This window comes from Rhipicephalus sanguineus, chromosome 11 (genome assembly GCF_013339695.2).
Source record: "Rhipicephalus sanguineus isolate Rsan-2018 chromosome 11, BIME_Rsan_1.4, whole genome shotgun sequence".
Lineage (NCBI taxonomy): Eukaryota > Metazoa > Arthropoda > Arachnida > Ixodida > Ixodidae > Rhipicephalus > Rhipicephalus sanguineus.
In genome coordinates this window covers 69,785,654-69,811,919 of record NC_051186.1, presented here as the reverse complement: position 1 = coordinate 69,811,919, position 26,266 = coordinate 69,785,654, and the positions used below count along the sequence as shown (strand labels likewise).

The 26,266-nt window shown below is 45.5% G+C and overlaps 2 protein-coding genes across 2 annotated transcripts; one reads left to right on the top strand and one right to left on the bottom strand.

Moving 5' to 3' along the window:
• Positions 1–1,249: 1,249 nt before the first annotated feature.
• On the bottom strand, positions 1,250–19,663 carry LOC119374084 (DNA-directed RNA polymerases I and III subunit RPAC1). The gene is made up of 11 exons (XM_037644144.2): positions 19,471–19,663; positions 19,107–19,178; positions 18,676–18,783; positions 16,861–16,993; positions 14,356–14,472; positions 14,212–14,261; positions 13,429–13,494; positions 11,765–11,831; positions 6,801–6,923; positions 3,409–3,525; positions 1,250–1,478 (listed from the first exon to the last, which is right to left on the bottom strand). Exons 1-11 carry the CDS (start codon positions 19,528–19,530, stop codon positions 1,360–1,362), a joined length of 1,032 nt encoding a protein of 343 aa, XP_037500072.1. The 5' UTR covers positions 19,531–19,663; the 3' UTR covers positions 1,250–1,359.
• Positions 19,664–19,816: 153 nt separating this feature from the next.
• Positions 19,817–25,612, top strand: LOC119374208 (AP-2 complex subunit sigma). Its single transcript, XM_037644264.1, has 4 exons — positions 19,817–19,924; positions 20,200–20,349; positions 21,992–22,165; positions 23,969–25,612. The coding sequence occupies exons 1-4, from the start codon at positions 19,922–19,924 to the stop codon at positions 24,068–24,070; spliced, it is 429 nt and encodes a 142-aa protein (XP_037500192.1). The 5' UTR covers positions 19,817–19,921; the 3' UTR covers positions 24,071–25,612.
• Positions 25,613–26,266: the final 654 nt, after the last annotated feature.

The window sequence follows — 26,266 nt, the reverse complement described above, 5'->3', positions numbered from 1 at the left end:
GAAGGAAAGCACAGAACGATGGATTGGTTGGAAATTTTTGAAAATTTAGGAGCCATACCACTCTGTCAAGGCAGATAACCAGCAAAGCTGTGTAGCACACTGCACAGAGGCAACACTGAATTTCAAACCATAGCCACTCACACACCCTGCAATTAAATCCGGAATGTTTGTCCAGAAAGCCCCTTTTGAATTTAATGTATGCTTCCTTAAATTTTTCCATTTGAGCAGCACGCATCTTATCTGGCTTGCTTCATGCACTTGGTGCTTCGTGCACGGTCTTAATTGCCATGCAGGTGTTCCCTGCAGTTCCCAGCAGAATAACTTGTGCCACTCGTTCGCTTTCCCACTAACCATTCAGTAGACTGCTGGTGCTGCCACAGTTCCTTTTCTGAGGAAAAAGAAAAAATTATGCACAGCTACAACTGACTTAACGTCACGAAGGGTGACCAAACAGTGGAGCCGATGGCATAAGCGCACCCTTCCTTCTCTCTCACCAGCACCACCTGAGCTTGAATGCATGCTACCATTGGTCGACTCTAAAGTCCCTCCATCACGTTTGCTGCCGCTTTTTTAAGTAGCGCCATCTATTGTTTCGACGACAACGCCCATTTCCAGTTCTGGAGCTTCCGGAAGGAAGTCCTTGAGCCACTTCTTTCCACTTTTTCCTTCCATCTTGTTTCTGCACACACGAGAAAGCAAATATTTCCTTCTCCGTTTTGCAAGTGTTGTTATTTTGAGGTTCATTGTAAACTGCCTGTCGCTGAGTGAGTTTTCGCTCGGTGTTTCTGCGTCGCGAGGGCACAGGGCGGGTGCATCAACCGGAAAAGTAGTAGAAACATCATGGCAGTGCTTCGGCTTCCGCTGGGAGGGGAACTGGTGTAAAGGGGGAGGACAAGTTGGCGCTACTTAACCTAGCCGGCAAAAAACGCGTGGAGGGGCTTTAGTCGACTTCTTTCAACAGCACAGCCAATCACACTTCTCTCCACACCAGCTGCTCATCTCCCACCATAGCTCCGCCTGTGCTCTCCTCCTCTCTACCAAGCTTCACCCTCTCCACGTCGCTACCCTTTCTCTACCAGGCTCAACCCGCTACACCAGGCTTCCCTCTCACCCACTTCGCTTTATCCATGCTCTCCTTTTTTTCTAGCCCAGCTGTGAGGCTTCGCTCTCGCAGCTGTGCTAGAAAGTAAGGACGAAGGATCCACGGAGATTTACCTCAGCTTCAAACAGCTCTGCCATTAAAAAAAAACAGACATTTTTTAGGCATTGGGTACCAGTCCTTGTTTATTACAACCAACGACCCTCGATGATAGATAGGGACAAACATCCCCAGCTGTAATGTGATCCACAAACAGTCAGTCATGAGTCCTGCACATGTTCCAGTTCATCCAAGAACATCTGGCACTTGGCCATGAGCACTTTGATGGCCTCCGTGACGAGAGTGTCGGGTGCATAGGCACCCGTTGATTCCACAGAAACTGAAAATAACACAAGATGGAGACCTTTGTTTTTTTTTCTCAGAAACACGAGTAAGCCGAAGTACAACCTGATGTAAAAGCCACCACATCTACACGACTCTAAACCCACAGCTCAATTATTGTAACCCATGAAAGGCAAAATGGCAATGTGTGGAGTTTCCTTCTCATAATTTTACGATACCGGAAAGAAGTAGCAATTTGTTATTTCTCAAAAGAAAAAAGAAAAATCTGAATTTACTGGAAGTGAAACAACTGGACACCAACCATCCAGTAGTGTTCAATGATGAGAAAATTCCGCCATTTGTGCGAGATCCCACTAGGCACGGTAAACAACACAGTTTTCGAGATTAGAAGACAGAATTCGAGATTTTTGGTATTAGCTGCTTATCGCAGTTTTGCTTTTGCACTTTATTCTAATGTGCAGGTCACACTTTTATAAATTTTGCTTTTTAAAATGCAAGTTTGATTAGAGCAAATAGAGTACGTGCTACACTCAAACCTCATTATAACGAAGTTACATCTTACACGAAAATAACTTCGTTATATCAGAAAATTCGTTATAAATGTATATCCTAACACTGTATACATTGCAAGACTATTCTTTAATTACTTCGTTATAACCGATACTTCGTTATATCCGTGTTCGTTATATCGAGGTTACAGTGTATTGTAATGTCGACAGGAATGTTTTCAGACACCGCTGCGCGCTGACGCGCGCCTTGCAGGACCCAAATAGAGTTTTTCAACCAAAAAACCAACAGCGAGACAGGTAATAGCTGCCCAGTTAATTTGAATTGCATAACTAAACTCAGCATACAACTACAAGTGAAGGCGAAATGTAAATAGGGCAACAACAGTACAGAAGAAAAACTGCCAAAACGAAAATTCATATACCGGTTCCATGCACTGTGAGCTCTGCAAACAAGCTCCAATAGAGTTCCTGAGAGAGAGAAATGAAAAAATGGAGAGGTAGGGGGTAACAAGGACATCATGTTTGCTACCCTATACTGGGGGGTTGGAGGAAGGGACTAGAAAAATAAGAAGGAAAGATAGAAATGGAGAACATGCATACATATCCCTGCTTTCACAGCACAGGATGACATTTTGTTAGCACTCCAGTCAGTCATGCAAGTTAGTTGTTCGCAAGACTTACATTAATGTACCGTATTTCCTCGCACATATAATGTATCATATTCGCGCTATAACCCGCATGAAACATACAAAAAATTTGGAGCTAAAGCTGGAGCGCAGTTTATACGCGAATTTCGGTGTGCAAGTTAAGTTGGCTTCATAGCACTGCTTGGTGGTTGCCTTCACAGCGATACGCGTTAGTTTTTCTTTATTTATTTTTTTTTTTCACGCTTTTGTAGTTGGGGATGCGGGTTTTATGCGGGGGCGGGTTATACACGAGAAAATATAGCATTTGCAGACATTTGCTACGGCGGCTTTAAGCATTGCACTCTAAAACGACTTCCTACGACAATGATCTGCTGTCAATAGGTACTAGCGCACTTGCGGGCGTCTGTACCCAAAACGCTGTAGTATTGATGACGCTTGCGCGAAACACGTTCAAATGTCTCCTTGACAGCCAGCGCGGGCAGCGAAGTCGACCCTTCTGATGCGGAACACAAAATACTGTGAGAATCCTCCTACTAGCCACAGCCGTGGTTGAACTAAAGTGTAGAAAGCCCGAAGCTTTAATTTTGTCGAACACTGTAGCCACCAAGTGATGCTGGCACAGTGTACAGAGTATTTGGTGCTGGTCACCAAGTACAGAGCTTGTGTCAACAGCCATCACTTCCACCTGTGGCAGAACCGATAATACCTCAAAAATCCTTCAAACACAAAAAGAATAAATAAAAGTAACCCTGTGAGTGTATGTTCCCACTTGAGACGCGTCTTCAGAGTAAGAGAAACAAAATCCACTCACAGATGTAGTGGTCCTTGACCCGTGACAGTTCGACAGCATCCTTGAGGTCGTCGAATCGAAACACGTTGCGGCTGCAGGTGTCAGCCCTCGCGTTGGCAACCCTGGCCACTTTGTGACCTGAAGCGACAATAAAATGCAGCAACCAAGCGTTACTTCAAAAAATAAGAAGAAAAGAAGAAGTTGACAGCCCAACTACAACTGAATGTCGCAAACCAGCATGTACACTACAAAGCATGCCATAATCAAGGGGCTCCAGATTTTTTTTTTTTTTAACCATCTGTGGCTTCTTGAAAGCACTCATAAAGCTACAAACAAAAACACATCAGAATGAAGCCACAGGGAAATCGAACCCATGACCTTCAAGCTCAGTGGTAATAGACACAAAGTGGGGAGTCCCTCAAAGTTCACTGACTGTCTCATTCCTTTATTACACAAATAAAAAATGGTTAGTGGTTGATTAACAGAACTCAGCAGCAATCTTAGATGAGGTAAATGAAAATGTGTGTAACCTAACCCAACCAACAAGACATTCAGTGCAGATAGGAATATGCAGCACCACTCTTCACATAATGTGCATGACAAAAAATGCCCAAAAGTTTGAAAGAATAAAAATAAAAAGTCACAGTTTTGCTGCCAGGGCGAAGCAATGAATGTGACGGCAACAAATTCGAATGTTATACAAAGTAAGGCTAGCAGCTCACTCCTTTTGGGAACGCGACCGCTGCAATAAGCCAAGTGACCGTCATGCTGTCATGGCTTCAATGCAAACTTTGTGATGAGAGCACAAGACGTATAAAGCTATGAACCGTCTGCTGATCACCTCTAGGGATACGTGCTCAGATTCACAAAAAATGTGCCTTAGGGTGCTTACTTCACCTCGCAACTCATAAATCTATACATTCTTTTCATTCCTGTTCCCTGCATTAGGCCATCCTTTTGCAAAATAAAACACTTGTTCGATCAATCAAAATGCAGTTTCAGTGTGGCCTTTACTGACCGGTGCAGCACCAGCCACGTCAAACTTGGGTTTCATTTCAATAACAATCGAAGAGATGGTGAAGGCATATCTGCATGTGATTGGCGTGATATGTCATGGGTGCAAGAGCAGGCATGCAAGGACGAGCCAAGCCTGAAGATCACATGACCTTCAGAGTTCCTGAGGTGCTGCAGCACGACGAAATGGCAAAGGGACTGGCATCACAAAACTTTCACCCCCCAATGAGCAAACACACTCCCAACTACGAGCGCCCCTCATCACACCATTGTTTTGACAGTGAAGGCTCGCAGTCATCGAGTGTACATCTTCATGTGCATATTTGGGTGCGTGACACCACGCCTGTTTAGTTTACAAGGGAACGTTTACGACCGTTTATGTTGTCCATAAAACCAAGAACCTCACTTAGTGTAATATTCTAACACGCTCAATTTTCAACACAGTGAAGACTGGTGTGCCAAATCAAACAAAAAGGCGTCTCCTGCAACAATAGTGTGAAGTGTACCTGTTATCATGAGTATCAAATATATAACAAATCTATTTCCTCGTGTCAGGTGGGACTTTATTACAACAAAGTTTGACAGGAGTACGTTGCTGTCACTGTAAACGCTTCATTAAAGACAAAACACAGATCATTTCACAGGGAAGCTGTTAAGCTTTTCGTTTGTCCGTTTCATGCGAACAGAAACTATCATCATCATGAACAGAGTCTGCCTTATATAGCATCTCGCGTCGCCTAGCACCTGGCACCAGGGTTGCCAATGGTGGCTACTTTTCGCCAAATTGGCGAATTTGGGGGGCCCGTGGCGACCTAAAATTATGAATGGCGACATGGCGAATTTTTGGCGATTTTAGGCTTTGGTCTCCACCGAGTTATACATCCTAAGCTCAGTGTCTTCGCAACGAATGAGCGGCAACATTCACTGTATTTTTCTTGGTTTTAGACCTAAGAGTAGAGTGTGCACATTACGCGTCATTCTGTATGTCCGTCCTGCAACTCGTGTGTATCTCCTCAATTCATCTAGAGGCAGGAGACACGGGAATGTCCACCAGAGACATTCTAGCAGAATGTAAACCGCGAGGGGGCAGTGTTTGACTATAAGTTTATAGCTTTCGGCGCTTTAAGCTAAAGTTTTGCTTCTGAAGGGGCTAGATGACGGGTTGGCCGCGTGTTCCGACCATTTCTTCCACCAAAGCTCCAACTGTTCTGAATAGCTTGGCGACTTATTCACTGTTGCAGTACCCCCAATACAGCTGGTAAAGACTGTTTTAGAATAGCGAAGAGAGGAGGATACGCGGCTATTTGTGCAATAAAAAAATATTCATTGAGGCATTTTCCACTGTTCTCGGTGAGCGTGTGCAATGACAACAATTGCTATACAACATTTTACATTGCCTACCTGTTCATTAATAACGCATCGGATTGACGCGTGTAGATATAAGTGACTGTAAGAAAGGGTTGGTAGCGTCCGGTATCATATTAGTTCGCACTGAAAAGGTGTAAGACTCACTAATGATCGGTTCCTCTAAGACTTCTGTCGTGTTACCTTCAATAAACCTTTTATAATCCTTTTAATTCATATAAGGGTATGTAACGCTGTCTACAAACAACCCTTTCAAGGTTTTCGCCCAAGGTTTACGACACTTTTACCTTTGAAACGAGCGGACAGGGATGGAAGGATATCATGAGCGTTTCATTCATTCACCCTTGCGCCACCACGCGCATCTATCTTGCGTCTAGTCGAAGAAGCAGCACCATGCACTCCCATGGTGAAGTGGGCGATGCGACTGGCATTGAGAAACGTCGATATAATTCAAGGGTCTTGGATGGTACTGTATTCTATGGGGCTATACGTGAGAGGAAATTTTTATTACTAGGTATGACGCACATATCTAGAATGGCGACTTTTTTGGCGAGGTTTGTAAAAAATGGGCGACTTTTGGCGACTTTTTGCTCGTCATTTGGCGACATTTACTCGAAAGTGAGTGGCAACCCTGCCTGGCACAGCTGCAGCTAGCGCATGCAATGCACTAACCCGGCCGGAGCACTCTCTTCATCCTCTTCATCTTCTGCTTTGCTCCCAGAGATAGAAAAAACAGAGAGCAAGACAGAAAGAGAGAGAAAGGGGAAACTAGAAACAGACAGAAAGAAAGGGAACACAAAAACAGTATGAAGGAGAAGATATAGAGAAAGAAAATGGAAAAAAGAGAGCGAGAAAGGAAGAGAAAACAAAGAGAAACCAGGAAGGCCGCCCAGCTCTGCATTTCCTTCAGGTTTGGAACCACCAGTGCAAAACTGCCATAATTTTGTTGTGAGCATTCAAGTGAAAATTCAAGCGCCAAGCCATTATAGTGCTCGTATTAATTGGAGGAAACGACACAGCTTCACGCAACTCACCGTCCGTGTCGTCGTCCAACTCGATGACTCCTTTGGAGAAGCAGCCCTGAAGCCGCTCTGCCTGTTCATCCCGCACTGGCCGTAGAAGTCGTATCTCCGGAAGGAGGCGGTAAGACGCCGTGGCTGCATGGCAAGGAGGGGGCAAGAATTGGTTGTTAAATCTACGTGACGAGTAGCGTTGCAGCAATCACATACTTTATAGCGACGAGAATGCTGAGGCACAATCGTGTAAACGTTCTGTGATAAAACGTTCTATCACGTCGCGCGGCATTGATCGAGGCTCGTCTGGCGGTCAGACGTGCGAACAGCAACCGGAAAAGGCAGTGCTGTCGATAATTTTGTCGTCTGCTAGGCAAGAATGGACGCAGATTGTTCTCCAGACGACTTGGATTGGATAGAAACGTAAGGACTCAGGCCAGAGAAGCGAATTAGCCTGCTTTTTGTCTGGTTTAATCCAATCTTGCGCCGACGGTTTGCTAAGATGACAACAAGCACCCCACCAAATGTCTCGTGAAATTGCGACACCACCTAGCGCCCAATCAAGACATTAACACAAAAAATTCATAGCACTCTTCAATTTTATGCTTTGAAAACAGTGCCAACAAATACTGATATTCAGTCAAAAAAATTCTACATTTCTGCATGCATTGAAAACATTTCTGAATTCCCTCAGCAGATGATCAAAACGTGATGCATTCTTCCAGTGCTCTTGCCCTTCGCCTATTGGCTGTTCCCTCTCATTCTCTCGTGACGTTGCGTTATGTCCCATCACAGAATGTGTATAAGATTGCGTCCCTGGCTGACCAATTCTGCATCATGATATCATCATAACGCAATTATCCTGGACTCTGTCTTATTATGACCAGTATTTATTTTGACTGATGAATACGATGAATACATCGACATTAACTATGCAGACAATATTAGGCCTTTGAAATCATACGTGAAATTATGTGAAATCCACACTAGTTATGGCAAGAGTAGCACAGCGAAACAGCATTATAAGAAGCATTTCACAAAAATTAAAAAATATCACTGACATAAGGTAAATTCAAATGCATGAAACTGAAGATTACAGAGGATAATTTCCACTACTCGTGGGCCATTTTTGCAAGGAACATGCGGATGCACCCAGCTCATCCATTGCGTGAAAGGGCTTACACTAGCATATTTTAAATGATTCATGACATATGACAGGTCTAATCAGTTTCCAGTTTCGCTTATAATAAGCAGATTTGGGCTTCTTTTTTTTACAGAGTCGCCTGTCGCACTTTTCGGGCTTATTCACTTTTTTCTGCAAATATAGTTACGCTCAAACCTCAATATAACGAACTCGGATATAACGAATTATCGGTTATAACAATGTAAATGAAGAATAGTCTTGTCATAGATACAGTGTTACAAATAAACGTTTATAACAAATTTTTGAGTATAACAAAGTTATTTTCTTGGCAGATGTGACTTTGTTATAATGAGGTTTGAGTGTATTTTAGTGCTTGTCACGTTCACTAATAGCGTGTTTGTCATTCCCTAATTGCTAGTTTGTCGGTGACTTTGTGTCGTTGAGCACTGAAATGAAACATACGTTGGTAGAGTTAACAAGTAATGTTATTCATGCATTGCCAAACATGCAATGAACAGAGCAGAGACTACCGTAAATATGTGCTTTTGTTCAAAGTTGCGCATATTTTTGCTGCACAAAATAATTAAAGTTATTCTTTTACCTTCACTTTGTATTTGAGTGACTTTTACAGTATAATAAAAAAATATTCTCAAGAATGAGAAAATTTATTAAAGTTTCGCTTCTTTTGGGCTTCTTCACAAAATTTTGTGCCACTGTTTGTGGGCTTCTTTTGGGATGACCATTTGCTTGTTAGCTCTGTGGCACCTGGCAACCCTGCTTCTAATATATCTGCAAACGCCATATACCGTATTTACTCGATTCTACCGCGCCCTCGATTGTAACGCGCACCCGTTTTCCGCGACCAAAAAAAAAAAAAAAAGTAATACATCGATTGTAACGCGCACCATTTTTCGTGAGAGAAAAGAACAAAAAAAGTCCGTAGGAGTCAAACTTCGCACATTCAGAAGAACAAGTATTTGGGTTTTAAAGAACTGAAGTTTCAAAAAAGTAAAACACAAAGTCAAAAAGCGGGCCTTGCCGCTAAAACTGTCACCACTACGGCGGCGATAGACGTCAGACTCTGCCCAGGCGGCGCTACGAAAAACACCGCCACCAGCGCCCTCATCGCAGCCCTGGCACTAACTGGGTAGTGCAAAGAGAGCCGTCCGCAAGCGAATGTGCATAGGCCACAATATATCCCTCCTCTTTCGTTGGTGTCGAGGCGCTGTTTCCTGAAAATCAAGGACCTGGAAAGCTTCTTCCGCCAATCCACGCTTCAGAAACAAAGGAAACTGATCAAAGCGAACTGCGAGTACAATGCAAAATAAGTTTTAGTTATTCCCGCGCGCTGCAACTCGCAAGTACAAGCGAGCATCACACGACATCGAATTCGAGGCAAGCCCTCCGACATCCGTTCTCTGGCGCCTAAATGCGTTAAAATCGGGTATATACGTTGCCACAGCGATAAAGTACATACACGATCATTTACTTAGCTATACATCTACGATCAGTGGTACAAAACTCCGTTCATCAGGGACGAATGGGCCCGGTGAATTTCGCCTTGCAGTTGCGTTCTCCGTTAATTCATCTCTCGCTTCCTCTGCATTGGACTGTTTTATTACGCATCATGAAATGGTCTCTTGATGGTCGTCTTCCGCTGTGTGTACTGTAAATGGGGATACCTGCGTCCACTTTCGCGGGATACAACGAAAGGCAAAACCGTGGCCTCCGAGATAGCTACGGCAACCGCAGAGGGCACGGGCGAAAACAACCTGTAGGTGGTCACGACCAACATTCTGCGATTTATTTGTATGACGCACGGGTTAGCTAGTTTAGAACCAGAACTCCGAGCCTTCAAAACGTACGTCCGCGATGACGTGTTGTGACGACCAACTCGTTGCGGTGTGCGTATGACTGCCTCTAGCTGCCCACTTTCGTGTTACACGACAAGCACCGCTGTCAGAGCCTCTGCTGAGCTTCATAGTCAAGGTTACCATGGTTCTCCATCAGGGCTACGCAAAACAGCACAGCCACTTTATCACACTTTCTCATGCGACCGGCTGTGGAGAACGCGGATACTTCGCTTACCGAACACGCTCGCAGCAATCCCACATCCAGCGCTCTCGCCTTTCTTCTTCGTACGACAACTATGGAAATCGGTAAAACTGAACGTTGTTATTCAGTTTTTTACGTCCGTGGCAATTCACAACGCAACAGTGCGTCTTTTGCAGCGTTTCTTCGTAGCGTGCGGAGGGGTCTCGTCTGCTGCTGTTTTCGCCGTCGTCTGGCGAGTGATCCAGCAAGCACTTCACGACGGTACGGTGGCGCGTCCGACTAGCGGAGAGCAATTCACAGCTTTCGTTCTGTGTTAAATGCGCAAACACACGCGATATTAAGCTCAATCGTTGTTTCGCACTCGCTAGTTGCACCTGTCCCATAGCAAACTGTGCGGAGAGTCGGTCTATGCACTACTCAATACTTCTCCGACAGGTGGCGCCACACGTCTTGGAAACTCCAGAGTCTGACGTCTATACGAGTCGCGTAATGGATCAGTCCTCGTCGCTGTCGGACAACTCCTTGTCGCTGTCAACACTCTTCGATTTCGGGAAACCGGCCCTGCTTTGGTCCACTGAAACCTTTTCGTGAAGCTTTGCTGTAAAAAATCTTCTGCTTCTGTTTGCCGCCAGTCTCGCACGCACGTTTCGGGAACTCCAGAACTATATCCGAACGACCGCGATGCGGCCCGATTTCCGTCCGTCTCTCTGCACATGTAATAACTATTTTAAATGCGGCATCGTGGTACACTCGTCGAGTATTTGGAGTCGGCACTTCCATGCCGTCGATGCGAACGCAGAACGGGATGGACAATCTCCTCAGCACACGTACGAACTGAAAAAATGGCAGAAATGCCAAGGCGCGTAGGAGGCGGCCATTTTGAAATGTCGATGGCAATACGATAACCGAGTTTCTTTTTTTTTTTCGGTACTCGATTCTAACGCGCATGCGATTTTTGGACTCGTTTTTCCGGAAAAAAGGTGCGCGTTAGATTCGAGTAAATACGGTAATTTTGTTGAATTGACACTGAATACAATAATATTATCTGGGGTTTAACGTCCCAAAACCACGATCCGATTATGAAAGACGCCGTAGTGGAGGACTCCGGAAATTTCGACCACCTGGGGTTCTTTAACGTGCACCTAAATCTAAGTGCACGGGCCTCAAACATTTTCGCCTCCATCGAAAATGCAGCCGCCGCGGCCGGGATTCGATCCTGCGACCTTGGGGTCAGCAGTCGAGCACCTTAACCACTAGACCACCGTGGCGGGGCGACACTGAATACAATGTACATCACGTTAGACAGTTTCAATAGACAGTAAACACTCAAATAAATTCATTGTAATCTGTTCTGCAGCCAGTTTCAATTTTGCTTCTCAGGGGATGAAACTCGTGACGTGACACGGAAAGCGGTCACACGGAAGCAGGACAGCATGACGTTTTGGCAATTGTTTCAGCACTTTTGGTCACCTTCTACGCTGCTACATCAGTCCTCAAAACAAGTAGCCGCATAATAGAAAACCAATGGAACTGGAGCAAGTGCAAAAACGCCCTTCTCCTATCGGACCGCCTCCTGCGTAAACGTCATAAGTGTCACCTCCTGGGAAGCAAAACCAAAATTGGCTGCATTAAATCATTTAGAGCATTCTGAGGCTTGCCAGTGTTTCTTATTCGTGGTTTAAAAATCAGCAATTTTCATGCAGTGCAAGAAATGAAGAGTCGAAAATATAGTGTCTACAAGAGACACTAAGCACCGTCCTGTCTGTCCACAAACAATGCCACTCACCGACAGGGGAGAACTTCGCATGAACCTGGCCTGTACCTTTGACGCAGTGCAGCTTCAAGTCAATCTCCTGCATAGACCATGTAAGCAAAGAAAAGGCCGAAGCAATGCACCCCATGTAACATTACATAGCTTGGTTGACTCGGCAACGCTCGGATTCAACCGAAGAATCTCACACCCTCAATACATTTTTTTTGCTCGTCTTTGCCAGAAGATAAAAACCGCTAGCCAAACATTAGCAGGGAAACACCCAGCTTGGGGGCAATGTCCGATCTCCCACGCAGCGTTGAGGATGTTGCAACGACATGTCTCTTTATGACAAGTGATGACAATTTGTTCAACAAGGTATGACGCTGAAGCCAACATTTTTAAAGATGCTTCTTCATCAGGCTGATCATCAGCTCGATGAAGGCAAGTCCACTTGCCAAAATGTTGTCTCCAGCGACACTTCCCGTTCAATGAATTCTCAGCTTTTCAAGCCCCTATGTTGCCCACAACTTTCTGTCTTGTTTTGCTTTTCTATAGTGAATCAGTTCTGTCGAAACACCAAAAGGTAATGCAAGTTTTGCAAAATGAAAAAAAAAATTGTCATCCAGCCATTTGTAGCATGAAGCTACAAATACAAAGAAAATCCTACAAATCTTTCAGAAAGGAAGCACCGTGGTTGCAAAAAATAATCAATTTAAGAAGAAAAAGAAAACCAGGCCAGGACAAATTTTTCATCAAGAAGCTCTTTGTGTAGCGTCCTTCAAATATGGTTAGATAAGTGTCGTATCCTTGCCTATGCAACCTTCGCGTCTAACAAAGAAACAAGCCCTTGATCCATTCCCATTCTTTCATACTTGTCTACGCACAGACAAGACATTTGCATTCTAACTTCGACAAGCGACACATGCTACCATCATCCCCGAGGCCATGCTGCAAAATCCTCTTGCACTGCACACCCATTTGCACCATTTTCTTTTAGTTTTCGAAGTGAAGTCACCAAACAGTTTGGAAGTCGTGCATTTGCAGTCCCAGAGAGTGACTGAAAGTGACCTTCTTCACAGTTCGACACCAAAAAGTTGCACTTCATTTTCTTCAAACAACTCTCGTCTAAAACATGGTTCAGACTCAACTTCCTAGGAACACGAAGGCACAATGCCTTACATTCACTGCATGTGACATGGCAGGCTGAGGAATGTCGATAACTGTTGGCAATCATACAGTTAGTAATCTAAAGATGACACAGTCTGTAATATGGCACTAGTTATAGCCAAGATGTAGCACCAAGGCCTAGAGACTAATTTTACACATCAATGTAGAAGCAGTTCATTATGTAGTACCATAGCTACCTTTTTCCCCAATACAGGCTAGGTAGTGTTCCAGTTCTACTAACTTCATTATGCAATTATAGGTTCTCTTTTTAACGATGGACCATACTACACATGTAAACTGTGTTCCTTAAATTAGGCTAGATAATGTGTTTAAACCTGAAGTAAGGAATAAATATAGCAGTAAAACAGTTTTCAAGGGCATAGTCAGTTATAAGGCTAGGTTTGTGCCATGCGAAATAGGATTACAAACTTTTACAACCGCTTAAGGGCCAATTTACAGGCTCAATTTGAAGCAGGCTGTTCTCTCCTTCTCTTTGTTGCTGACGCAAGGGTCACAAACTTGATCCTTACCTGGCCAGGTCTAAGCTTTGCTAGGATGATGTCGTCGTGCACGGGCTTCGGTGGCTTGTTCCCAAACTGCGCCATGGCGACAAGAAATGAAAAGAACAAAACAATGCAGCTAGTACAAAGAGCAAAGACAAGCATACAGTTTGACATTCCCTAGGGGTGCGGCATCCACATTTGTGGAAGCAACTTGTTTTTCGCGGTTCCATCGACTGGTGGTCAAGAAAAAGCAAGAAATGTTGGGCTACAGATTAATTGAACATTTTTGAAACAGCGCACCAACTAGCCCAGCTTTCAATCCTTCTACAGATTAATTCAACTAGCTGCATATTCAATGTGTCTTCATTTAACTTCAGTGTGTTGCATATTGCTGCAAACTATCACTTTGCTGAAGGCATTACCATGTTCAACAAGTCGTTCGAATGTGCTGCGTTCTGGCAGCTATGTCAAAAGTATATAACTTTAATTTGCTTTAAATGGATACAAACAATATAAACTGTACATACACTTTGAGCCCAAACCTGAGTCTTAAAAGCAAAAGTGCAGCATGAGTGGCTTCAGAATAAACAGATATTTCGTTACACTCCAATGTGATGGGTCACTAAAGAAGGCAAATCAACAGATTACTTGCAATTGAATAGTATTAAGTGCTTTGGAATAAATTTGGGTAATTTTGACACATCTGCAGTCATTCCGCTATGATTTGTGCCAAAAGGGGATATACTATATGAAATTTCACATTACTCCAGCAGTCACAGAAACGTTCAAGTGCCAAAAAATCTGACTCACAATTTCTGCTTGCGATCCAAGGGGTACCCAGGTGAGGTGCTTTGTGTACACTGCAACAAGCGAAAGCCGTTAACGGATAACGTCGGTCGTTCTTGCGTGTTCTGCTGCAAGACGCGAACATGAAGGCGGACTGTCGTCCCTTACCGAGGTGATCCCTGTAGAGTTCGTCGGGTGTGGTCGCATCCTTTGGAGCTTGCGGATTTTTGGTGCACTTGACTTTCAGCTCAAACTCGACTGTGTCCTCGGGAGAACCATCGCTTTCTGAAAAATGAATATACGCAAATTCAAGAAAATTCAGCTTGCTTGGATCTCTTCCAAGAAGACTATGACCGCACTGCACACTTCATATGTAGCAACACTCACAGTCGTAAAGTCACAATGTAACGGTGATACAAATCTAAGTCAGACACTCACTTTTAGCCACTAAAATCCTATCCTGCTTGGCACAAACTTAGAATTGATCAAAACGAAGCTAGGCTAAATAGAGTGCTTCAGCTTTTTCACAGCTTGTGTTGCAAATGAGAAATTTACACCAACGCTCAACTATTCCATAGAGTTTCCTACAGTATTTGCTAGAGGGAACTGTGGTGCTGGGATTGTTCAGCCACCATGGGAATGATGGGCAGTACATGGATTTGCCTAGTCTTCGTGCTTGCATCTTCAAACGCACTTGTGGCATTATTTATTGTTGTGTTTTGGCTTTTGTTTCGGATAAAATAATGGCTTGTCGTGAACCTCGTGAGCTGATTCGAATTGGTGAACCTTAAAAGGGTCAAGGTGGTGAAGTGGCACTGCCGAACTTTAGCTGGACATCGTCTTGCAACGAAGCGGCCGCAGGCCACACTGGGCCGATAGAATGAAGCTTAGGGTAAATACACGGACTACCCATCATTCCCATACTGGCCGAAGCGCCATGCGTTGCAGCTCCCATAGAGACACTAGCACCAGATTTCCCTCTAGTTTACTACTATGAAACTCAATGAACTATTCCACAGAAAGACATGTCATAGTGTGTCTCTCCGCAGACGACGTGGCTAGAAAACTAACATGCTGCCAACGTGTCAGAGTACATATGACTTCAGTAATATTGTGACACAACTTCTACCAGCCTTAATGAAATCTTAAAGACCTCCCCCAGAAATGCTGTGAGCTCAAGAATGCTACATAGTGGCAGTTGTGCGCCGGTCTATAACGAACATAAACCTTACAGTAACGTCAAAACGGCATTCATCGGAGCTAGTTGCCTCGTGGCTAATATCCCAGTCACACTGGCAAATTTAGTGTCATTTTGAGTGGCGAGCTGCTACACGAGAAAGGGAAGTGTACTTTGGAAATTATCGTAATGGCGATGGGCACTTAAGTAGCACAACAGATATTCGTTATTTAAGGCAATGTTTCTTAAGTAATCATATGTTACATCTATAAGCAGCCATTGAAATAAACTTTAAGTACAAACGCGGCGAATGCGACTATTGCGCAGCGTGCGCTGGGCATGCCCCTGTGGCCGTGGCTGTAAACTGCCCAAGAGCAAGAATAGGAAAGTAGTTTCTAATGGTACGGTATGTTTTAATGCATAAGAATATTTATAAAGCAATAACGATAGCTTAAAAGATATTATGAACTCAGCTTCCGATAATAACTTGTTTATTTTCGAGCCCCTGCAACCAAGGCTAGACACTCCATCGCAGCAAAGTGAGTTAGGCGAACGCACTAGTAGGCAAATGCGCTTTGCAGCTAGTGTCACTAAGTGTTCCTGAGTGACAGCGTGCAAATGACACTAGTGGCAAAGTGCACTCCCTCAAAGTGCCCTTAACCCATATATGCCCAGTGTCCTACATATAGGACGCTTCTTTGATGCACTCTAACATCGCTATTTCTTTAGATGATGACTAGCGCCACCTACAGCGCATCAAGCAGGCCTCATTCTCAACGTGTGCAAGCCTAGACATTGCTGGCTTTTCATGCTGCCACGTGCCGACTGCTTTCTGCGGGCAAACGCGTGCTTTATGTGAAAGACGCCATGGAGAGGAAGTGCACGTGAAATGCCGACCGGTTTCTCAGGGCAAACGCGTGCTTTGTATGAAAGACGTCATGGAGAGGAAGAAGTGCAATGTCGGTGTGCACGTGAAATGTTTACAGGCTTACCACACCCGCACATAGCACCCCTAATGCCCAGCGTCCTATATGTATAGGACGACTTGAAAAACAGTGTTGCGTTTACCTGGCAGTAAATAAAGAACTTGTGCTTTCTTTTGAGGGTAGAAGTACACATTTTGTGAAAATAAATATTTGTTGTGTCATTTTTTCTGAGTTTGGGCATATATGGGCTAAGTTGGCCTGTGTGACAGGGGTATAACACTGGTTTGAACAGCGGAACTGAAAACGAGGAGCAAAGAGAAGACTGACAGAGACGTCACAATACAAAAAAAATTTTAAATTTATCTCTATGCGCGCGGCTAAATGAAGCCCTTGTCTGTCCACCCTTTGTCCCTCATTTTCAGTTCTGCCACTCAAGCCAATCTTAACCCTAGAGCACTTTTTCCAGCAAGAGTTTCGCGTTTGTGAGGGTCTGCACAGAGCACACAGGACACAAGAAACTCAATGTGTGCAATGACCACCCGAGGTTAAACCATAAGTCCAGCATCTTACCGCTTTCTCTGTATTCAAACATCCGGGGATCAATGTTGAAAGGCACCAGGCCAATCCGGTGGGCCAGCACCTCGTCCTGAATGATGCCCGTGTTGTTGTACAGGTACACTTTGTCGGGCGCCATTGTCGGCACCTGCAAGACACGACGAAAGGAGTTCTTCAAAGCCCACAAACTGTGCGGTCATTGCCAAAACTAGACAGGCCAATCACTGTATCACAAAAGGACTTTTTGTTGGGCAAGTTGGTGCTTACATTGGTTAGGTATGCTTTACTGTGGTGCAAAATACATTTTCTGGAATGTATTTTGCACCACAATCAAGCATACCTAACCAATCAGTGTATGGCTAATCTTTCAACTGGAGCTCCCTGAACGTTATTGCTAGAACGACTGTGTATGCTCCCTACGGGAGCAGATTCGCAAAAAGGCACACTGCCCTGCGTGCGAGACAAGCCAAGGTTCTGAGGGAAAGCAAGGTGTCACGTTTGCAGGAGGCAAGCTCGTCGTGACACAAACGATCGTGGTCGACCAGCACTACCACCACGTATTACCATCTTTATTGGGTACAGTTAACAACCACTTATTATAATCTCGCATGTCATCTGCCACAAGTGTTCAGTTTCATCTAAACAAAGAGAAGTATCCCCCTGTCTGTACTGACTTGTCAACCAGTACACTGAACTTTTTGTTGTGCACAACCTAGTGGTGCCATCTGCTGAAAAGCATGCCAATAAGCAGCCCTGAACCGTGGTCTCCGCAATTAGCTCCCACAGCGTGCCGTCGGTACAGCCGTCTCATTCAGCATGTTTCCAAGCGAAGAAGTGCGATTTTGTTAGCACCTTAAGATGCCACGAGGTGGCGACCATAGCCCAAAGCTTACTAATAGCATCCATCCATCTAAAAAATGGCTCTGCGACACTCGCCTGGCTGTCGCATCACATTTTCCACTTACGCTCTTACTATGAGTAATCACGGCCAGGCTAGAGGAGAAACGCGACGAGTGCCGCGTCTCACCTCTAGCCCGGCCATGTTTTCTTCCTTTTTCTTTTTTATAAACTGTATAACAAGCCGCAAGGTGGCGTCCTCAGCCCGAGGTCAGCAACTCTCTTCTGACTCTCACAGCACTTCTTTCTCTGACTGCGCTCTCCTCATGTGAATAGAATGGCCGAAGCAGTGGCACCCCGTCGAAATGGATTGCAGAGGCCACACCTAAACGAGTTCACAATACAAAAAAAGAAAGTGTTTACCGTGCAATTTTTAATAATAATGGTGTAAATAGTAGGGATAAATGAGAGCACCGTTTTTGGGTAGCTGGGTGATCCATGTCATCATAGAAATTGCGTGACGAAAACACGGACATAAGAAGGCAGGTACAAACACAGCGCAAAACACATGCGCTGTCTTTGTACTTGTCTTCTTATGCCCGTGTTTTCGTCGCACAACTTCTTTGATAAGTAGGAATAAGTCTGAGTAATTTCGAAGGCACATTGTCGGGATGTTGGTTATTGAGGCAAAGTGGCGCTAAACAGCGGTAGCGTGTAGAATCCACCATAGCCAGCATGATTTGTCTGCGCGCTTAGCCGCAGCTTCTCCACTTTGCATGGTTTCTTATGGAACCACGTGATATTTTCCAACAAATGAGGATGCAACCAGTGCATGGAAAATGGGAACTCCACACTAGCTACCGCTAGAGGGAAATTACACTGTGGCTGCAGTTACACCACGCAATTCGAAGAGTGCATGCTTCCACGGGCCCCGTGTGAAATGGCTTGCCCACATTTTTTTACACGCTGAACGGCAATAACGCAGCTACGTACCTCTGCGAGCAGTATCCTGCGAATGGCATTGGCAATTGCCGGGTTGAGGCCAACCAAGTCAAACTCTATGGTCGTGTCGTCCAAGGAGATGATTCCAACACGGAACTTCTAAAGAACAGGGGCCAAAGATAGCTGTCAGTGCATTTTCGTTGTTAAAAGACAACAAACTACTAAACAAATGGCATTGTGGAGAACGTCATACAAAGCACTTTTGCTAAGAAGATTAATATAAAAGAATTTTGTTTCCTAGCTAAGTATCACATTTTTGGAACCTTAGACAGCTTCGTGAGCAACGGACAAGCATATGCTTTGTTGTTCTTGTCTTCGGTGCAGCAAAGTTCTGGTTTGCGTTCGTTATGTCTGGAAAATACAATGTCCTAGAAAAGTTTTGCTAAGACCTGCAGTATTGGCGAATAACTGAATTGACTTACCTTAACAAACTTATCGAAATCCCAGCTGTCATCTACGCCAGGTCTGGCACCGCAATGGTCAACAGTTTCAGTCTGCAAAGTTGCGCAAAAGATGAAAATATATACATCGCCGCGATGTTCGCAAGTGCGAAAAAATGACGCGAAACGCGAGCACTGTGACAGGCAACACGAAGGTAAAATGCTGTCATGCAACATGTGACGAGGCAGTCGCGTTCCCTCCGAGAGCGCGTCATGATTAGCAACGCTTATCTTAATCAGATCTATGGATTCCCCGACAACATGGCAAGCAGTCGGCGTGTTACCCGAATGCAAACGCTAGCGCGTGCATTCGTCAAACTAAAGTAAGCATAGCGCGCCTACTTACGTGAAGCAAGTCATGTTCACGCAGGTGAACATGCGTTCGCATTCGCTCCACATGAGCCATGATTCGCGTCGTTTATCTTGATCGGCAGGTGCGAAGCGCCGTAACTAAGGGACGGGTAGTCTGCAGAAAACACGAAGTTCGTAAGCACGATGCATTTGCAAAAGCACGTGCACGCAGATGCCGCAAGGAGAGCATATGAAGGAGAGGCTAGAGAGGCAGTGGACCCAGTGGACAGATGAACTGTGTAAACAAAGACTAGCAAACCGCCTAGACAAGTGGTAAGTAGGTAAAAATGTCTAGAAGTAGGTAGTTGACAAGCGCCGTCTATTCCATATCCGCACGTGAAGGCGGCGTTTTGCGTTTCCGGTTTTGGGGCGGCCAGCGAGTAGGGAGGCGGAGTAGTTGGTTTGGTGCGGTAGCCGCTGGGCAAATCTTCTATTACTCAGGAAATATGGTGAGTGGCCGGTAATTTCGCTGTTTACGCGCTTTCAGGCGAGGGACACGTTTAAAACGCAGCTCTTAGAGTGGTTATACGACCATCGGCGATTGCCTGCGAGTCGCATTTTTTGCTCGGCTTTCGCCGACGGGTGTTATGTCACCCATAGGATGGCAATGATCCGCCTTTCTTCGGAGAAAAATAAAAACCAACAAGAGCTCTCTGGTTCATCTCGGGACGCTTCGTTATTTTAGCGTTGCTGTTCAACGTTTTGCGCGTCTCTGTTTTTTCAGATACGCTTCATTCTGATTCAAAACCGGGCCGGCAAGACGAGGTTAGCCAAGTGGTACATGAACTTTGACGACGATGAGAAGCAAAAGCTGATCGAAGAAGTTCACGCCGTCGTCACGGTCCGAGATGCCAAGCACACGAATTTCGTCGAGGTAAGCTCCTTCCTTATCATCGTGGCTTTTATCTATGCGACTCTTCGTTTTGCTTGCGCTTCAGATGACGTCAAACCATCCTCACACCCGGCATATAAATGCTTGTTTTTCTTTGACGTTGATCGGATTGCCCTCCGGCAGTTTGTTGATTTGCGCGCTTCACTTCGTCGGATGTTTAGCCTGTGGCTTGGGTTACGCCGAAGTGATGTAAAACACGCCGTTGCGTGCTTGGCGGAGAGGGCGTTGCGACGCGAGGGCGCGGGTTCGATTCCCGCCGCCACGGAGGTCGCATTGCGAAACGATGGGGGTCGATGTGCAAGAACGCCCGCATACTTTGACTTAGGTGCACGTTAAAGAACCCTGTACGTGCTACATAATCACATCGCGGCGTTTGCGAAACTCAGAATTGAAATGATTTGATTGACTGCAGCTGGTTTTAGCCAGAGATTTAAGTTACGGCGAAGTGATGTAAACGTTCGTCTGGTATTCAAAGCGCCACGTAGAGATAAGTCTTAAAGGTAACTTTTTTTTGTATGTGCTTGGTGTATCCATCAATTGTGTTGCAATGAGCAGTGCGTGTTATCAGTTGGCTAGCCACTTTTTCTTTCTTGGTTTACCGCAGTGCTGTGTTGTAATACACAACAGTTTTATAAACCTCCTCCGAGTTTTAATTGAGTAACAAAAAAATTGAAAAAAAAATTTTTAACTGCTCGAAAACTAAACATGTTGAAATTGTCCTTCAACATTGAAACATTCGTTAGTAGCACTAAGAGTCAGAATTAAATGCACAAAGAGAAAAGATGCATCGCTTGGCGTATTGCCGAAACAATGCATAACTCAAGCTGGTCTGATAACGGCAAAAGCAAAGTGTGATAGGTTATGCACTCCATCTTTGGTGCCGGTCAAAACCTTTTTCATTTTAGTTGTATGGACTATGTGACGTAATCAATGGATTGCACAGGACGTCGAGCAGTGCTGCGTGGGGCACAGAACTGTGGGTCGAAACAGCTCAAGCCCTACTGTGTAAGCAAGGTGGCTATTTTTCTGAAAATGTGGTGGTCGCGTTTCGATGGGGACGGCGAAAGGCTAGAGGCGCATGTACTGCGCACGTTTAAAGACCACCAAGCAGTGGAAATTCCCGGAGCCCTCCACTACGGTGTGCCCCAATCGTATCATGGTTTTCGGACGTAAAACGCCAGATATTATCTTCTTCAGAAAAGATGTGCACCACTCGTAGCATTGTGCCATGCAGCAAATGCCTTGAATTTAAAAAAAAAGGAATCTAGGGAACAGGGTCTACTGCTCCGGTAGAAAGACAAGGATTTTAAGGTTTGCACTCTCTCTGTCGTAGTTGGCTTCATTGAGTCTACGATCAGGCATAAACAGCTTTAAGCACAGAGTCTATCTGGTTGGTTGACGTTCATCGTAAGGACCTCTTAGTCCATGTTTGTTGGCACAGTTAGAAAGCCTTTACAATAAACAGATTTACCCGAAATCCACTTCGGATAACATGCCGTTTACATCTAAGCAGAGGCATTTATCTTTGTTTATGGTTTTGACACATTCCTGGTGCAAACTGACATGTTTCTCGCTAACCGTCTCACATTGTCACGGTCGTTCTGCCATCCTCCTGTCTGTGCAGTTCCGCAACTTCAAGATAGTGTACCGGCGCTACGCTGGCCTCTACTTCTGCATCTGTGTGGACGTGCACGACAACAACCTGGCCTACCTCGAGGCCATCCACAATTTTGTGGAAGTGCTGAACGAGTACTTCCACAACGTTTGTGAGCTGGACCTCGTCTTCAACTTCTACAAGGTATTACGGAGGGCACCCTCATGACGTTTGCGCTGCTGGTTTCAGGGGAAGAAAAAGAAAAATTTGTGTCTTGCAGTCCCAGATTTTCTTAACATACCCCTGGTAGTAAACAGTGCGAAAAGCAGGATGATGCACACAGGAAGGAATGTCAAGACAGTGTTCTTGTCATTCCTTCCTGTGTGCGTTTTCTTGTTTTTTGCGCTGCTTACTACCATGGATCCATACCAACTGGCCCAGCTAACTACACTTTTGCGATTTCTTAACATAGGTTTAGGAGTTGTTTTCTGTAGTATTTCACGCGTGGTCCCTCACCAGGCCACGTAGCAGATTTTAGTTAATTCACTGACTGGATTTAATTACGTGCCCACTAGGGAGCATTCTACAGCAAGAATTTTTCAAGTTGGTTCAGTACAAGCAGCGATAAAAAAAAATATTTTGAAGCGGCACGCAACCATGATGTGAAAAGGCAAGCTTCACACACTTGCCCTTTCTAGCCTTCGCAAGCCAAACTCCTTGCCTGCATTCTCCCATACCAGAGCCGGAGGATCGCGTCTCAGTGTGTGGGCGAGACGCACCTTCCTTCTTTCTCCACAGGTTATGCTGTGCTGGAGTGCCTCGATGTCCACCTCACCCACCGCTTCATGCAGCGGGCAAGGAGGACATCGAGATTCTCTTTGCTGCGCGGTGCAGAACCTTTAACTATGTTATACTCGGTGTCGTACGTCATCGTCCCATCTTGGAACGCGGTGCCCGTGAGGAGAAGAGCAGACGACGTTAAGATTGAAATTTAAGCTTTTTCCGTGGCACGTAGCAATGTAACTCTTGCCAGACATGATCGTGAGCTCGCAGTATAAGCATTGTGCTTGTCAGCTCAAAAATAGCCATACCTGGTGAAGGGGCCCTTTAATGTTGTAGCCATCGCGGTGTTTTAATGCTTAGGTACTCGGCTCCTGGCCCACAAGAGACCCGAAAGACACTGATATTTTGTGTCTTTTCGTGTCTACAGGTTCTACTGTAGCTACTACTGCTGCAACAAAATTAAATTCGCAGAAATAAAATGGAATTAGCTCGCGCAAGATAGGGTGAATCGCTCTGCTCGTAGCCAAGGTGGTGAGTGTGGAACACTCTTTTTGCAAAGACTGCCTCGACTACAAGCGGCACTGGCTAACACTCCCAGGGATTGCACATACAGAAATATCAACGAATTGGACTGGGAAGTGCCTTCCATCGTAACTCATTTGGTAGAGAATCGGAGGCGTAATCCAAAGGTTGTGGGTTTGGATCCCACCCCCAGTAAGGTGATCTTTTGTCCGCTTTAATTCACTTCAATTTATATCGTAATTAGCACGATACAGTTAAAGACAACAATTAGGTGTCCCCTATGCTTACCTTGACCTAACTGTCTGTTGGATTCACTTGGCTGGTTTTAGGTACTTATACTAGCAGAGCAGAAGTACCTAAAGTGCGAGTAGAAATCAGCTAGCACAGGTTTTCTGAGTGCGAGGAATGACAAGGGCGCAAGAAAAACACACGGGACAAGGAATTCACATCGAGGAATTAAACTTATTTATGTGAGTAGCGTCCGTGTGTCCGTCTTGTATCCTTGTCGTTCCTTGCGCTCAGAAAACCGGCCATTCAACATGCAACAACAAGCCCACTTCAACACACTAGGCGGCTAGCACGACTGTCTTTTCACGGGTAAAGGGCGGGCGTGCCTCGGTTCTGTGGGCAGAGCTGGCACTTCGGGTTGTAATCGAATATAGTTGTCCGTGACCCCCACCCTCTGTTTCTTTCACCACGCAGGTGTACAGTGTCGTGGACGAGATGTTCCTAGCCGGCGAGATCCGAGAGACGAGCCAGACTAAAGTCCTCAAACAGCTGCTGGTCTACAACTCGCTGGAGTGAAGCGGGCTGGGCGCAAACACACACACACGGAAAAAAAAAAAAAGCTCGCTTCTCCTTCCACCTCACCACGCACTGACATGCATGCAGAAGGGAAAACGGACAGGTTCGACCGGGAGAGAAGAGAGGCAGCGGCAGGCCGGCGGCACCAGTGACGGCGCGCACGTCGACAAAACAACCACATTCCCCTTTGAACTGCTTCCACGTCGCGCGTTTGTTTGCGGAAGAGACTCTCTGGCATGCCGAGTCTTCCGCCTTTTGAGTACATCCCTCCTTTCTTTTCGTTCTGCAGTTGCCTGGCCGCTGCACGCGCCTCTCCGTTTTACTCACTAGCACTCGCGCGCCAACGGCACCAGCAATACTCGTCTCCTTCCCAAACTCTAGGTGCCCGTCCCCCTCACAACCTCGATGCTCTGAAGTGCGATGCATGCTTTCTTCTCTTTGCCGATCTGTTTCAGAAGGGTTAGGTTCTCGGTACGGATTGTCGGGCCCGTCAGACTTCTTTTGCGGTCACTAAAAAGCTGCAATGGGGAGCCGCATTCGAAATGCCAGCGCGAGTGCAGCTATGCCGACGTTTTGTTAGCTCGACGATGACAAATTTGTTTTTGGTCGGCGCAAGCGTCAAAACCGCACTCTGAAAACGGCTGTGATCTTTGGGGGGTACCTTTCTGTCACACAGCAATGATCATCTGCGGTCTTGTTTCACCGTCACTTCCGGTACTGCCATGTCTCGGGCGTCACACAGGCTATCATTGCGACAGCTTTCTTTAGAGGTAAGTGGCGAGGTTTTTCGAAGCAAACACAAGAGAGCTTGAAAACGATTATTGTTGTGTGACAAAGGTTCTCCAAAGCATGCAACTGTTATTAGAGTGCAAGACTGGCTGCCCTGCTTTTTTTTTTTCTCTTTTTATCAAACCTTTTTTTCTTTAGGAGTTTGTCGGTTTTCTTTTCAAGTTAGCAGTTCTTTCTTTTCAGGTTGGTGCAGTTCAGGACACAGCGACGCTTGTTGCATAGCAGCACAGCCGAAGCTCAAAGAACGCGTGTCAGTGACCACTTTCACGAGCACAACGTTAACTTAACGTCTACGGCACGGCGGTTGCCGCAAACGAAAGTGTGTACTTAATTGCAAACATTGCTTTTCCGTAAACACGTCTAGCTTGTATCTTCTGTTGAGTGAAATAAGGCAGTTGTACAGAGAGCATTGCCTCTTTTGACACACTAACCCGCTGCACGAATGCTGTTATCGACAGTTTAACTAGCTTTCTCCCTCTTCACTTGTAATAGTTTAAGCTGCACAAGAGTTAACGTGTATCTTTCTGTGTCGCTCGCTGTTCGTGTACATCGATCCAAGGTAATGTTGACTGCTTGGTTATGGAGTGCACCGCAGGTCAACTCGTACGGCTTGCGTGTGGCACTGTGATGGTTTTTGTGGAGGGACTCGGGGGAAGGGGGGTTGTGGGAAGCTGTACCAGTGGTGTGTAGTATTATGTAAAGTCATAACCTGTATAACAAATGTGTACATAAAATGCCTATCCTTACCGATAACCTTGTTCGTGTTTTCTTCCTTGCATTTTCCAAGGCACAAGTGATCGCGTAGTCCACAGAACATTTCGTTGCGATCCCAATTGTAGGGACACTATAAGTGAAGATCTGCCGACAGCATTGCCGTTGTGGTTCGTCCGAGGTCAGAGTGCAAGAAAATCACATCTCGCCTAGCGTGTAGCGCTGTTGCACTCAGTATGAGCTACACCACGGGAGCGTGTGGCCATACGCAATGCAATGTTGTACAGTATCGCTGATCATGACATGTTATCGCGGGATGGCTTGGCTGTTCCTGCGAGTATGCATTGCTTTCACTTGCTGTTACGCTCACCGTCGTTTTGCCCTGTGGCGATATCGGCTACAAAATAACTTCAAGGGTGAAAGCAAGCAAGTGGGTGTGATGCACACTCGCAGGAACAGCCAAACTATCTCCCGATAACTCTAAAATATGCCACAATTGGTGGCACTGTACAACCTTGCAGTGCGCTTGGCCACGCACTCGTCTAGTGCAGCTTATGCTAGGCGTGATAGTACACTGTGGAACCAAGAGAAAACGCTCGAGCACGCCAGGAGGAGTGCAGGCGTCTCTCCTTTCGTTGGCCTGGCATGGGGAGGTCAAAGTCGAGAGTCATTGCCCCTCCTTGTTGCACAGGTCGG

Bases quoted from the DNA above. Each gene is read 5' to 3' on its own strand.
- LOC119374084 (XM_037644144.2), bottom strand. From the start codon at position 19,530: ATGGCTCATGTGGAGCGAATGCGAACGCATGTTCACCTGCGTGAACAT. The intron at 19,179-19,470 runs GTAAGTAGGCGC...GCAACTTTGCAG, and splicing joins GTGAACATGACTTGCTTCAC to ACTGAAACTGTTGACCATTG. The intron at 14,262-14,355 runs GTAAGGGACGAC...CGCTTGTTGCAG, and splicing joins ACTCTACAGGGATCACCTCG to TGTACACAAAGCACCTCACC.
- LOC119374208 (XM_037644264.1), top strand. The intron at 20,350-21,991 runs GTAAGCTCCTTC...CTGTCTGTGCAG, and splicing joins AGCACACGAATTTCGTCGAG to TTCCGCAACTTCAAGATAGT. The intron at 22,166-23,968 runs GTATTACGGAGG...TTCACCACGCAG, and splicing joins TCGTCTTCAACTTCTACAAG to GTGTACAGTGTCGTGGACGA.